At 34.0% G+C, this 14,218-nt stretch overlaps 1 protein-coding gene across 1 annotated transcript; it reads left to right on the top strand.

Moving 5' to 3' along the window:
* Positions 1–5,607: 5,607 nt before the first annotated feature.
* LOC111381732 (homeobox-leucine zipper protein HAT4-like) lies at positions 5,608–7,422 on the top strand. Its single transcript, XM_023005545.1, has 4 exons — positions 5,608–5,893; positions 6,056–6,348; positions 6,443–6,522; positions 6,828–7,422. The coding sequence occupies exons 1-4, from the start codon at positions 5,749–5,751 to the stop codon at positions 7,174–7,176; spliced, it is 867 nt and encodes a 288-aa protein (XP_022861313.1). The 5' UTR covers positions 5,608–5,748; the 3' UTR covers positions 7,177–7,422.
* Positions 7,423–14,218: the final 6,796 nt, after the last annotated feature.

The following is a 14,218-nucleotide window of genomic DNA, read 5'->3' as shown; positions in this document are numbered from 1 at the left end:
GAAGCAGAAACCTAATTTTATAAATAGAAATTTCCTTTCATGTTTAGACACGAGGGCCTTGGCATGCATTTACCACAGTCTTCCATCTATTCATGTGAAAAGAACTAAAATGGTGGGTGGAGAGATCTTTTCTTGCAGAGAGTTGTGCAAGATGGGGACACACTAGCTCAAAGTTCAGAATAATTTATGATTTTTGATAACAATTTTGTCCCATTTGATAACAATTTTTCACCAAAAAAATTAAATTTTCAATATTATTTTTATTATTTCAATCGTCATTTTTGATTTTGTACTATCACGGATGGAATCCACTTTTTTCTCTAACGATCAAAAAATCAATTCTCATAATTATTACCGAACAAGCCCTAAAGTTAAACATTAAAAAAATATTGATTTTATTTTATATATATATTTTTTGGACCAGAGAGCATTTTTTAATTGAATTGATTTTATTTTTAGTTAGCCTCGTTTGACAAATTTTTTTGAAATCATAAGTTCATGTGATTCATGAAATGTGATTATAATAAAATTTGATCAATTTAAAATTTAAAGAAAGACTTTAAATTTGCAAATTTATCTCAAGAAGTTCAATAATTAGTTCATCCAATTACATCAATTTGAATTTGTGTAAATGAGTTTTCTCCTAAGATAACAATTATTTCCTAAAAAAATAATTTACTCCTAGTTTTATATTAAAATATAGTTATCTTGTAACGAAATATATTTGGCAGATGAATTCATTTGAAGCATATTTACTGATAAAATTGGACCGACTAGACCAGCTCAAAAAATATATATCTAAGCATCAAATCGAGCCAAGCAAGACCAACGTGTTCAATTACAAATATTATTTTAAAAAATCCGTAAGAATATGTTTGGGCAAGCTTATAAAATTTACTTATCGTAATCACGATAAAGAGCTGGAACTGTTAACTATAATGAAATATATATGGCATGAAATTACGAATTCAATAAATGTGACATACATTCCCAACTTAATTTGACGTATCAACTAATGCTTTCTAGATTGATGTTGTTAAGCTAGTGCTACTACTAGTAATTATTCATGCGTAAATATATAAATTGAGTAATGATATTCGTACATTATTATGTGCATAATGGCATACACATAAATGACATAAAAGAGAGAGAAAGAGAAAAAAAAAAAAAGAGACGGGAAGAAAAGAAATTCAATTATTATAATATTTTTCTTTCTTTCATTTGATCTGTCTAATCATCATTGCGTATACAATTATATACAAATAGCATTGCTCATATACATTTTCAAATGCATAATTTTGGGGAAGGAAAGAGCTGTAAAGTTCAAACAATCATACTCTAATTACACTTTTATTGACATCTTTGTTAATACTGTGCAATGTGACAGATAATCTGGCAATTTATTTGAATAACAATTATTCAAGATCCTTTACAGATCAGACAATGTCAACAACACAATGTACAATTTGAACGTCCAAATAACACGTATTAAGCTCTGTGTACAGAGTTGAGCTTTAAAGAGGTCTTATCGACTCCTCACTGTAGGGGTCGATCCCATATAAAAAATAAAATAAAATTACGTCGAGGCCCGCAAGTGTGAGGGTTTGATAAGGGTACGTGTATACCTGTAGCAACCCTCAAATAGCATTACCCTCTGAATTTTGCTGTTTTACCAGGCCAACTGGTATGGCCCTGGTAGTGGAGCAGAGCTCAGAGTTCTTATCCTCTAGTTCAAATGATTGTAGAGAAAGTGGGTGTCGGATAGTTTTTCTATGTATCACACATTAATTGCACATATATAGGATGTATGAAACCACGTGTTTACCAGCAAGACATGCCGGTCCACGTGACTTGTGGGATAAATTAAATAGAAACAAGTGAGAGTAACCAACAAGGGAGGGAGGGTGTTCCCACGTGAATACCACCCCACTTTGTCCTCCTTAAAACTACCCTACTTTTCCGATTTTTGTATTGAGAAATGCTACAAAAATAAGGTTAAAAACAAGGAGGATCACGTGTCGAGACATGAATAGACAGTTTAAAAGATTAAAAAAAAAAATTCAATCAAATACTTTTTAACCACACATTCTTCTTAGCCAATTGCTTGATTTCAGTATGCACACTTTATACTAAATGTGTCAGTTAACTTTTTTGAGTTGCAAAACATCGGAATAAAAATGTGAACAAATATGAAATATAATTGTGACCTGCTTGACTTACATTGAAGTTAAAACGTAAACAAATGTGAGACATTATTGTGACATGCTCGACCTACTCGACTTAAATGTGTACCACGAGTTGAGCTATGTTTTTGAATTAGAATGAAAATTTGGAAAAGTCTTTAACCTTGAAAAAATGGATGAAAGGGTGACCTAAAGAAGCATAGTATCATGCTATAAAATCGAATAAAAGGATAAGAAAGGGACAACTTTGTCAATGCCCCGGCGTGATTATCTCACATAAATAAGTTTCGCAAACAGAGGAATTGGCTTCGACTGTTGTTCTGGTTTGGTTTTTATTGAGCAACGATTTATCTGATTGAATGAGAACCATCCATTCATGAATCATGATATAAATGAATTGTTGCCCAACTTAATTTGACGTATCAACTAATGCTTTCTAGATTGATGTTGTTAAGCTAGTGCTACTACTAGTAATTATTCATGCGTAACTATATAAATTGAGTAATGATATTCGTACATTATTATGTGCATAATGGCATACACATAAATGACATAAAAGAGAGAGAAAGAGAAAAAAAAAAGAAACGGGAAGAAAAGAAATTCAATTATTATAATATTTTTCTTTCTTCCATTTGATCTGTTTGATCATCATTGCGTACATAATTATATACAAATAGCATTGCTCATATACATTTTGAAATGCATAATTTTTTAGGTGGGGACATTGGGTAGGAAAGAGCGGTAAAGTTAACAATCATACTAGAATCATACTTTTGTTGACATCTTTGTTGACACTGTGCAATGTGACAGATAATTGGCAATTTATTTGAATAACAATTATTTAGGATCCTTTACAGATCACTCAATGATTTATTTGAATAACAATTATTCAGGATCCTTTACAGATGACTCAATGTCAACAACAATGTAGAATTTGAACGTCCAAATAGCATTACCCTCTGAGTTTTACCAGGCCACCTGTTATGTCCCTGGTAGTGGAGCAGAGCTCAGAGCTCTTATCCTCTAGTTCAAATGATTGTAGAGAGTGGGTGTCGGATTGTTTTCCTATGTATCACACATTAATTGCACATAAATAGGACGTATGAAACCACGTGTTTACCAGCAAGACATGCCGGTCCACGTGACTTCTGGGATAAATTAAGTGAGAGCAACCAACAAGGAAGGTAGTGTGTTCCCACGTGAATACCACCCCACTTTGTCCTCCCTAAAACTACCCTACTTTTCATATTTTTGTGTTGAGAAATGCTACAAAAATGGGATTAAAAATGAGGAACCCGTGTCGAAACATGAATAGACAGTTTAAAAGATTAAAAAAAATCCAACCAAATACTTTTTAACTACACATTCTTCTTAACCAATTGCTTGATTTCAGTATGCACACTTTATTCTAAACGTGGCAGTTAACTTTTTTGAGTTGCAAAACATCGAAATGAAAATGTGAACAAATATGAAACATAATTGTGACCTGCTCGACTTACATTGAAGTTAAAACATAAACAAATGTGAGACATTATTGTGACATGCTCGACCTACTCGACTTAAATGTGTACCACGAGTTGAGCTATGTTTTTGAATTAGAATGAAAATTTGGAAAAGTCTTTAACCTTGAAAAAATTGGATAAAAGGGTGACCTAAAGAAGCATAGTATCATGCTATAAAATCGAATAAAAGGATAAGAAAGGGACAACTTTGTCAATGCCCCGGCGTGATTATCTCACATAAATAAGTTTCGAAAACAGAGGAATTGGCTTCGACTGTTGTTCTGGTTTGGTTTTTATTGAGCAACGATTTATCTGAGTGAATGAGAACCATCCATTCATGAATCATGGTATAAATGAATTGTTGTCCAAAGCCTAACTGATGTGACTTCAGAGTTTAGACCAATAATTTAATAAGCCAATTTTGCATTTACAGTCCTCAAACTATACTGCTTGTTCACATAAGTCCTGATGAAAGTTTATTGATTAATCAAATAAAAAAGAAAAGGAAAAATAAGATTAATTGTCTTCTTATGTTTTACTGGCGATAGTAGACTCCCCACCATCGTCATTGCCATTGTCATTGTCATTGCCATTGCCATTGCCATTGCCAAACATACTCTACTATCATCATTGGAGAACTGAGGGGAGAAGAAAATTCATTGATTGGTGGACTAGAAAAGTCAAAGGATCGGGGAGAAATGAGGGCAGTGATGACGATGATGAAATTGATGGTGTTGGGACAATCCACGCTTTCCATCTCACTATGTTGATGAGCACCAAATGATATTTTGTAGTCTTGAATGTCAAAATTAAATAAATGAATGAATAAATAAATAAATAGGAACTCAAATTTAACGATTAGTATACGGTTTGAAGAATACATGTACACGTTTCCTTTATATAATGCTGAGTAATTTCATGTTCAAAGTTAGGGATAATAAAATTTTCTAGACCCACCTTGCATTATTTCATCTAGAATGGTAATCGGGAAACATGGTATGTGCCCCCAAATTCTTTATTTTAAATAAGTCAAATTATTTTATTTTTCTAAATAAATTTGCTAATTAGTTAATTCAGCTCAAACCCAAAAATATGATTTTTCTATTTTTAATTTTCAGTTCAAAGTCAGTTTAGTCAAATTGATCTAAGTTTTATCCAAATCGATTATTCTATCATAGTATCGTTTTTACAGTTTTGGAGAAGTCAAATTGAAGCTCGACAACACCTTTCTTAATTATTGTGAGCTCGCTATCTTCATCTTCCTGTGATTTTAACAATCAAATTTATGAAAAATTCAGTAAAAAAAGACGCAAAAGACACATAAGATTGGACTACGTTATTTTGTAAGAGTTAATATTGAACATATTCTTAGTTGAATTAATGTAACTTTGTAAATATTAAAAAAATTAATTATAATGCGGAATCTAGGAGCCAAATAGAACCGAATCGAACCCAAATCGTTTTATTATTAAATTTGGACTCGACGATTCCACTTATTAAATACTTGAAAATTTCGGATTTGAAAATCGAATCGAACTGGACCATGTCCAGCTCTAACTACATTAGAGAAAATAACAATAGAGATCCCTAACTAATGAGAATTACCCTTCTTAATTCCGTAGGATATGCCTTTGAAGCTTCATTTACAAGCCATAACCGAGCTCCTCCTCCTTGGCTATTGCATGACTTCAATACAAATCTCTTTATCATAGTCAAAAATAATAACTAGGAAATGTGTGTGAGTGAGAAAAAAGCAGTCAAGTAAATAATTCATTAATGTTTAGGGGGGAGGGGACAATATCCATCATTAAGATATTTGACAAACCCTGATCAAGCCCATCATAACTTCCACCCATCACCCTACCCCAACGCTCCCATAATTTCTCCTTTCCCTATATATTACACCCTTTATTGCATCCCCACACCAATCTACATTCATCAATTGAGAATCAAGATTTCACCTTCAGTTCTTCTTCCTCTCTCTCTCTCTCTCGCTACAAAGCCAGGAACTCGGGGAAACAGATCAAGAAAACCAAGAAACTGGGTTTTGTTTTCTTGGGAAAATGAATTTGGAAAAAGAAGGTTTGGGTTTGAGTCTAAGCTTGAATTTCCCAGCAGAAAACTGGATTTCTTCCAGTTCTAATACTTCACTCCAGCTGAATCTCATGCCTTCATTGATCTCATCTTCTCCTTCTTGGCCTTCCTCTGGTGGGTTCTTCATCTTAAATTTTCACTTTTATAATCTACCTTTCACCCCTCAAAACCCCTTTTTTTGGAACTTTTTTTATCATTAAAAAAAAAAAGGATAAAAGAGTAAAAAAATGTCTTTTTATGTTCTGAAACTCAGATCCCACAATTTTTTTGTTGCAGATCGAGAAACCAGGACGTTTCTGAAGGGTATTGACGTTAACCGCCTGCCTACGGCGGCGGACCTGGAAGAGGAGGCCGGAGTGTCTTCACCGAACAGCACAATCTCGAGTGTGAGTGGGAAACGAAGCGAAAGAGAACCCACGGGCATCGATGAGCATGAACTCGAGAGGGATTGCTCTCGAGGCATCAGCGATGAGGAAGATGGTGATGGATCTCGGAAAAAGCTCAGGCTTTCGAAAGACCAATCCGCCATTCTTGAAGAGAGCTTCAAAGAACACAACACTCTGAATCCCGTGAGTGCATATTCCATAACAATACTATATGGAGTCGACTGTGCAATCAATAAGATTTTAACTTTTTTTTCTCTTCTTTTTTGGTTTTTTACAGAAGCAAAAGCTGGCTTTGTCCAAGAGATTGGGGCTAAGGCCCAGGCAGGTGGAAGTGTGGTTTCAGAACAGGAGGGCAAGGTGAGCCACTAGCTTTTTGAAGTAATTATAAGTTGTGAGTAAAATGAGTTGGATTATAAGTGGATAATAAGTTGAATGTCCTGTAGATGATAGATATTGATGTGATATGAACAGATCTGATCAACAAGAATCATGGCTTTATTTGTCAAAAGTTGATAGACTTGGTCAAAGTGATTTGAGTTGAGCAAACTTATGAACAATGAACCCAAAAATAATCAAGATTAGGCCTTTATGATCTCAAATTAATCATAGTAACATAGTTATTGGCTTGGCTAACCAACTGCTTAAACAATTCATTTTTACAGAACAAAATTGAAGCAAACTGAAGTCGACTGTGAGTTCTTGAAGAGTTGTTGTGAGAATTTGACACAAGAGAACAGAAGGTTACAGAAGGAAGTGCAAGAACTGAGGGCACTTAAACTGTCACCACAATTCTACATGCAAATGACCCCTCCAACAACCCTCACCATGTGCCCTTCATGTGAGCGTGTTGCGGTCCCATCAGCCCCGTCATCGACGACCCAATTAGCCACATCGGTCGAGCCTTTACCGTGCCATGTAGGTCCTGTTCGATCCCGTCCAATCACGTTCAATCCGTGGGCTGCTGCCATTCCACACCGCTCGCCATTCGATGCCCTACGTACTCGACAATGATGGGTCGAGCCTCTATCGTGCCATGTAGGCCTTATTCAGTCTTGTCGAATAGAGCTCTATGATATTTATTTGAAGGGTTTGTAACTTGTTTCATCGACCCATCTTCTTTTGTTGACAATACTAGACTAGTTTCCAGTACTTAGTTTCTCAATACTAGATTATTGGTGGCAAAGAGAATTTTAAGATGTAAATTGTTCTCAATTGGTAAAATTATTTGTTGATGCTTCAAAATATAATTAATAACCATATGATAATAACAACAAATTATATTTTCTCGAGTTCAAAATGTTTATTATTGGTATAATGGTGAGGTACTTGTCAAGACCTTAGATTATAGTTCTTAAGGACCAAATGTTGGTACTACATGTCATGTCTGATGTAGGCATTTCTAATTGCGGTCGTCCAGTTTGATACATAATACACGACCAAAATATATTATTAAGAAGATTGAAAAAACAAAAGTTAGCTAACGACTCACCATCTAAGTAGACCAAAAGGTTACATTTATAGCCATCTTAAATATCTTTGAAAAGATTGAGAAATTCACCTCTCAATGGAATTCAACAAATAGATACACTGTTTCCTGCGTGACAGACAATAATTCTCAAATATAATTAAGCACTCAATTGTTGTGTTTCAGTAAAGTTAGAAACTCATTTTTATTCGAAGTTCACGAGAATAAACACTAAATATTCAATAAATCTTTCCAAAGATTCATTTGCACAAACCCCCGACATTGTATATTTTGATGTAAAATTATCCAAGTTTTGCTCTTGTATAAGAAGCGTCTTCATCCTCCAACACTTTTCTTTTAAATTGGAGATACTACTTCTGAAGCAACTCTAACCCCAATAAACTATACAAGTAGCGAACTTCTAATTTGCAAAGAGATGGTTTGGAAAAATTCATTGGCACATCGAAAGGGGAAACTTGGAAGACTTATCACCACTAAAAGCATGTTTGAGAGTGATTATAAGTAATTATAGGTTTTGAGAGTCCCGTAGAATATGTGAATAGTACAATCAATAAGAGCAAGGGTCCTCTTAGCATCTGTCCAGTGGAAGGCTTGTTTGGATTTTCTGATTTTATTATCTGCCTTGATGGTGATTTCTATGTTATGTATGGCTGTGCCTAAGGGCATATCGGTTGAAATAGATTCAGGCTCCTTGGTCCGGACGGGGGTGGGCATACAGTAATGTCGATCATTTATTCGGCATCAAAGACATTGATACTGACATGCGCGTGCTTCATTTTGGCCGCGGAGAAAAGAGGGGCATGAGTTATCTCAATGAGTCCAAAAGAAGTGATCCCATTTTTTTCATCGGATTTATCTGTATTGGTTGATACTTTGGATGTTTCTGTTGCTTCATCTGTTCGCAGCTCTGTTATTCTGTGTGTTTTATGCAAAACCAAAAATTGAGTTTGTACAAAGTTTGTACAACTAGATTAATTCTAACCTGGGAGAGCCCAACAAGGTTGTAATCCTTCGCAATTTCTCTCATTCCCTTCAATTCACCCGTAATTGCCAAAGTTTAGCTTGTCAGTGAAAAAATAAATAGCAGAAAGCTAAAAGAAAATTTAAGTTCACGACCTCTCGACAAACTTCTTCAAGCTGGAAAGAAAGAAAATAGTTAGATTTAAAGACGAAATCCTGAAAAATAACATGAAATGGCTAGGATAGACAAGTATCTGTTTGTCCAGAAGAATAAACCACTAACTCTTTATTCAATTTCCAGCTTCTCTATATACCAAAATTTAATTTATAAAACCAAAATCTTTAATATCGGATGGGACGTCTGGCTCGTGCAGCCGTGTGGACCACGAGCGCTAGCTCTGAACTGCATATGATGGGCTGGGTCTGGTTTGGTCCGTGTCGTTCACTTGCATGTCAGCCAATACATCTTGACATGGCTAGAATATAGTTCATGATGAAAATAGGATACTAGTACTGCTAAACTGGAGAGTACTAAACATAACTATAGACAAATTGTATGATATGACAAATTTTCTTAACCTTGTGTAATCGTACGCAGTCGTGGGTAGCCTTTCGTATTCTTCCACCTCTTTGCCAACCTTGATTTCACCAAACTTCACCTTTTCCTTCATGAAATCAAATGCTTTGTAGAGAGCAATCTTTGCATAGAATACTGTTACAACCAAGAAAATGAATGCAACAAGGCCTAACACTGCACAAAGTACTATTGGTAAAATTTATCAACACCGGAGAAAATGGAGAAGAACCAAGATAGATAATATCAAGAAGATGAAGATGAATAAAAAATATAATAAAAATGAAGGCTTGAACATGACATAATATTGTTATTCTCAAATGATATTTGCCCACTCTCGATAACAATTTCGGTGCTTAAAGGGTCTTACGGCAAACGGTTTGTGGGATTAATCAAGCCTTGATGTAGAGAAATACAAAAGCACAAGCATTTCTCCACCTGAACTTGAAGAGCACAAGGGGAATTGAATATGGAAGAAGAAGCATTTGTCCTTCTATTGTGGAATTAATAGCATGATCATGATATAATCAAGTGTTTTTTCCATTAAATTCTTATGATAAAAAACCACCTATATATATAGTCATGGAACGAGGCCATACGAAGTGGTGCTAAAACAAATGAAAGGCCACCAAAAAAACAACCGAAAAATCGCTGAAAAAATGATCTAACGGTCGAATTTAACTATTCATGCCAGTAAAGGCCCTGCAGTTTCGGAATGCATTTTGACTGTCACCTGTCTACATTTTTATTTCAATTTCGTCCATTCCATTCCACGCATGTTTATTGTTTTGAACAAAAAATTTCCATCAATCCTTCACTTGTTCAAAATTCAATAAACTCTCATATTCAAAATATACAATACTCATGCTTCAGGATTAGATATCTTTGGATTTGAATCTAATCATAGTGTAATCCAAACAAAGTAAAGTCGGAATCAAAAGTAGCGTGAAACTTTGAACCAGTTATTCCATGTAACAGTATCGGTAAGGACACACACACAAGCATTACATGTTCTCAAGTTCTTCAATCTTGCTTAGCGCTCATATGGCCTTACACTTATCATTTTCAACAAACTTTTAAGTGAGAAACTCCAATTCTCTATTGAGGTGGCACCGCCTCGAAATTCGTTTAGGTGAAGTTCTTTCAATACCTTTGTTACTTTTAAAGGTACTTGTGTTTTAGCACTGAACTTCATTAAGTGCTTAAAGTTCAACCCTCATTTCAGTAACAAGGAGCATTATTTTAATAAGGATAGGATTATCGCGGATTTATATAATGCTGTAACCATCTACATATTGAATGACTTGTTAGTACCATTTGAACCCGTGGATTACCTTTTGAGTAATGAGAGGTAGGGTTACCGTCATTGGTGAATCTTTATATTTTAGGAGTTTCAAATTTATCCTACTTGAAGTAGATGCCACTAAAAATCTATTTAGTGGTTTAAAGTATCCGCTACGTCTTTATGGAAATTATTTCATCTTTGATAATTTCCTTATTAAGTCATGTCTTTACTTTTCATTTTCATGTGACATAGTATCACATCAAAATATAGATAGCCAATGATCGATTCATTTGATAGACACAATTAGTCACCACCAAGAATTCTCTTTTTATGAAGCCACAAGTTTCGCTTTATTTTAAAGCTTTATAGATTTTTTTATTTTTTTTTAAGACAATGTTGGATGATTTCCATCAAATCATTATACTAGTTAATCACTTTTATTGTGGATTTCATACTTGGGTATTAGGTATTCTCTTCATTGAACTATTAGAATGATTTTCAATGAATATTCTTTAAATATTCCATTGATTTTGCAAGCGCCATAATCGGCCTTTACTCATTTCATCCACTTAATCGGCTTTTACCCATTTCATCCATCTAAGACTTAGTGTATTTCATCATTATAATTATATATAAGGGTTTTCTACATTTTCTCCTTCATAGATATATTTCTACGATTAAAAGGTTTAGGAAACTTTTAACTTTTATGTTAAGTTACCCCCACAGTTCTTCAATTAGGAATTTATATGCAATCTTGTAATATTGCATTCACATGTTTTTGAATTTGTCTTATAAATTCACAAACATTTAATGTTAACCCCCACGTTTTGGGTCATTTTTGAACTTGGCATTAATATGTTAACCCCTACATTTGGGATTATAATTGAACTTAGAGTTTATTAACTCTTTCATTCACTTATCACTTTGATAATACTCGTGAAATTTAGATACTTTTAGATAGTGGTCGTTAAGTCATTATGTACTTCAATCCAATTATCTTTAGTTTTGATCACACAATTTGATCAAGGTCATCTCATAGACCATTAATATTTTTTCAAGCATAAACCAACTCAATTGGTTCCACAATTGAAGTCAAATTCATCAATGAATAAGACTAAACATCTTGATTCACAAGATTTACTATTTCTCCAAACATAAGCGACTTCTCACTTTTTGACACAAGATAATATTGTATCATATCAAACCATAAAGTATATGTTCACCTTATTAACACTTGGACAAAATCACATTTTGTCGTGTTCATATGCAATCTTACTTAATTGCATTGAATTAATTTAGGTGAATTAATTGAAGCCTTCAATTCAACCAAATATGAAAATTTAACCAACTTATTTACCCCATTTTATGGCAAGAGGAATGGATATGAAAGCTAATATATTTTCAACGTATAGTTGGCATTCCTCCAACATTATTATCCCATGCATGTGAACATTCCCAATTTTCACACTAAATTGAGACTAATCAGTTAATTTCATATTTCATATGCAGTAGCATTCATCAATATGGAATAAGTCATATCACACATGTCATCTTGACTTTTCAATTATGTTCATTAAATATATTAACAGATGCATGTAGAAATCAGCACATGCTTAAGGAATTAATCACCGAACAATCACCATGCCAAATAGATTCCTTTATCACCACAATTGGTTTAATGATCTCATGCATGTTGTCTCTTTCCATCATCAAATAAAATTCACACGTAATTCTGGCTTTATTTTCTCAATAAATATGGAAAAAGCACCAAAAGAACCAATCCAAAATTAACCAATCAGACCGTTACTTGATTCTCTCTTTCCCATATTTTTCACTCCCTTTAATAAATTTAATGTGAGTAAACACATGCAGCCATTTATGTACAATCAAGTTCTCATGATTTTGTTCATTATTTCTAACAACTTTTCATGTCAGAATCATCATTTAATGAAACTGTTTTAAGTCAATAATTTATTGATCAACACCCTTTAATGGAGTTCCATGGAAAGGATACAATTCTCTAATGTCATTTATTCCCAAAGATATCGACAACTAGTAGGGATCAGAATAGATGATTAAAGTTACCAACAGAAATAGGTTTTATGCCAAGCAAAGAATTTACCAGATTTCCATCATGCAGGGAACGGACATAAGTGAAAGGATGTGCACTTTCATTTAAACTTATAATAACATTTAACTATCAATTAACTAAAAGCAGTTACTGATACATGAAAGAATGCATATTTCCTTCAACAAAACATATGCATTACTAACCTTTAAATGCAAACGTATTTACATGCATGTATTTAATTAAAAGGCAATTAATGTTTGAACATTTATTCAAACTATAAACACACAAATTGATTGTCTCATCTTTAACAAACTCATGCACTTTTCAAATTCATATTCAACAAAGATGTAAACACAATGGTTGGTCTATCAAACATGCTCATTCGCGTTTGCTAATGAGGACAGTTAACTGCCAAACAATTCATGCATCAAGCAATGTTCATTTAGCGAGTTTTGTCCTTTTCCAGTAACATGTGTTAAGACCAGATTGAGCAAAATTTCAATCCGATTTATCCATGTAAATTATGCACATCAAAGAGGTTCAAAAATCATGGTCTTTGACACACATAGGCAAGCATTTTTGGCTATTCAACCATAGAATCATCATCTATAATTTATTGAATTAAATGAATTATATAGCACTTATCTGGAGTTTTTCCATTTGCTGTAAATTGGATTCAATCCTTTCTTTCCAAACATTCTAGATTTCCTTTTCCAATGAAGTGTTGATTTTGGTAGCAGTATTAAATCCGGATTTAGAATTCATACTTGCCTTCACGTGATGTTTCATCCCATTAAACGTTTCAACCGAAATCTGGATCTCATCAATTTGATCTCGCCAAAATGATTTTTGTTCTCCATCGCAAGTAACGTTTGAGATTGATGGGAAAATTTATCAACACCGGAGAAAATGGAGAAGAACCAAGATAGATAATATCAAGAAGATGAAGATGAATCAAAAATATGATAAAAATGAAGGCTTAAATACGACATTATATCGTTGTCCTCAAATGATATGTGCCTCCTCTCGCAATTTCAGTGCTTAAAGGGTCTCGTGACAAACAGTTTATAGGATTAATCAAGCCTTGATGTAGAGAAACACAAAAGCACAAGCATTTCTCCACCCAAACTTGAAGAGCACAAGGGGAATTGAATATGGAAGAAGAAGCATTTATCCTTCTATTGTGGAATTAACGGCATGATCATAAAATAATCAAGTGTTTTTTCCATTAAATTCTTATGATAAAAAACCACCTATATATATAGTCATGGAATGGGGCCATATGAAGTGGTGCCAAAACAAATGAAAAGCCACCAGAAAAACAACCGAAAAATCGTCGAAAAAATGATCTAACGGTCGAATTTAACTACCACACGACTGCATGGTTTAGCACCATGCGGTCACATGGTTCATGCCAACAAAGGCCTTGCAGTTTCGGTAATAGGCCATGCGACCGCATGGGCTTAATTGGCTGTCACTGGTCTACATTTTTGTTCCAATCTCATCCATTCCATTCCACGCATGTTTATTGTTTTGAACAACAAATTTCCATCAAGTACTACCACAAATAACGATAGGAATGATGATTTAATTGACAAACATAAATTTGTACATGTTGGACGTCTTTGATAAGGTGAATTATATCACACTAAACAACTATGAGCAATGACGGATTCA

This window comes from Olea europaea, unplaced genomic scaffold, assembly GCF_002742605.1.
Source record: "Olea europaea var. sylvestris unplaced genomic scaffold, O_europaea_v1 scaffold2360, whole genome shotgun sequence".
In the NCBI taxonomy this organism is placed as follows: Eukaryota; Viridiplantae; Streptophyta; class Magnoliopsida; order Lamiales; family Oleaceae; genus Olea; species Olea europaea.
The sequence above is the reverse complement of the archived record's forward strand: the minus strand, read 5'-3'. Positions and strand labels throughout refer to the sequence as shown.

Coding starts and splice junctions, on each gene's coding strand:
- LOC111381732 (XM_023005545.1), top strand. CDS start 5,749: ATGAATTTGGAAAAAGAAGGTTTGGGTTTGAGTCTAAGCTTGAATTTC. Junction 5,894..6,055: donor TCCTTCTTGGCCTTCCTCTG/GTGGGTTCTTCA, acceptor TTTTTGTTGCAG/ATCGAGAAACCAGGACGTTT. Junction 6,523..6,827: donor TTTCAGAACAGGAGGGCAAG/GTGAGCCACTAG, acceptor TCATTTTTACAG/AACAAAATTGAAGCAAACTG.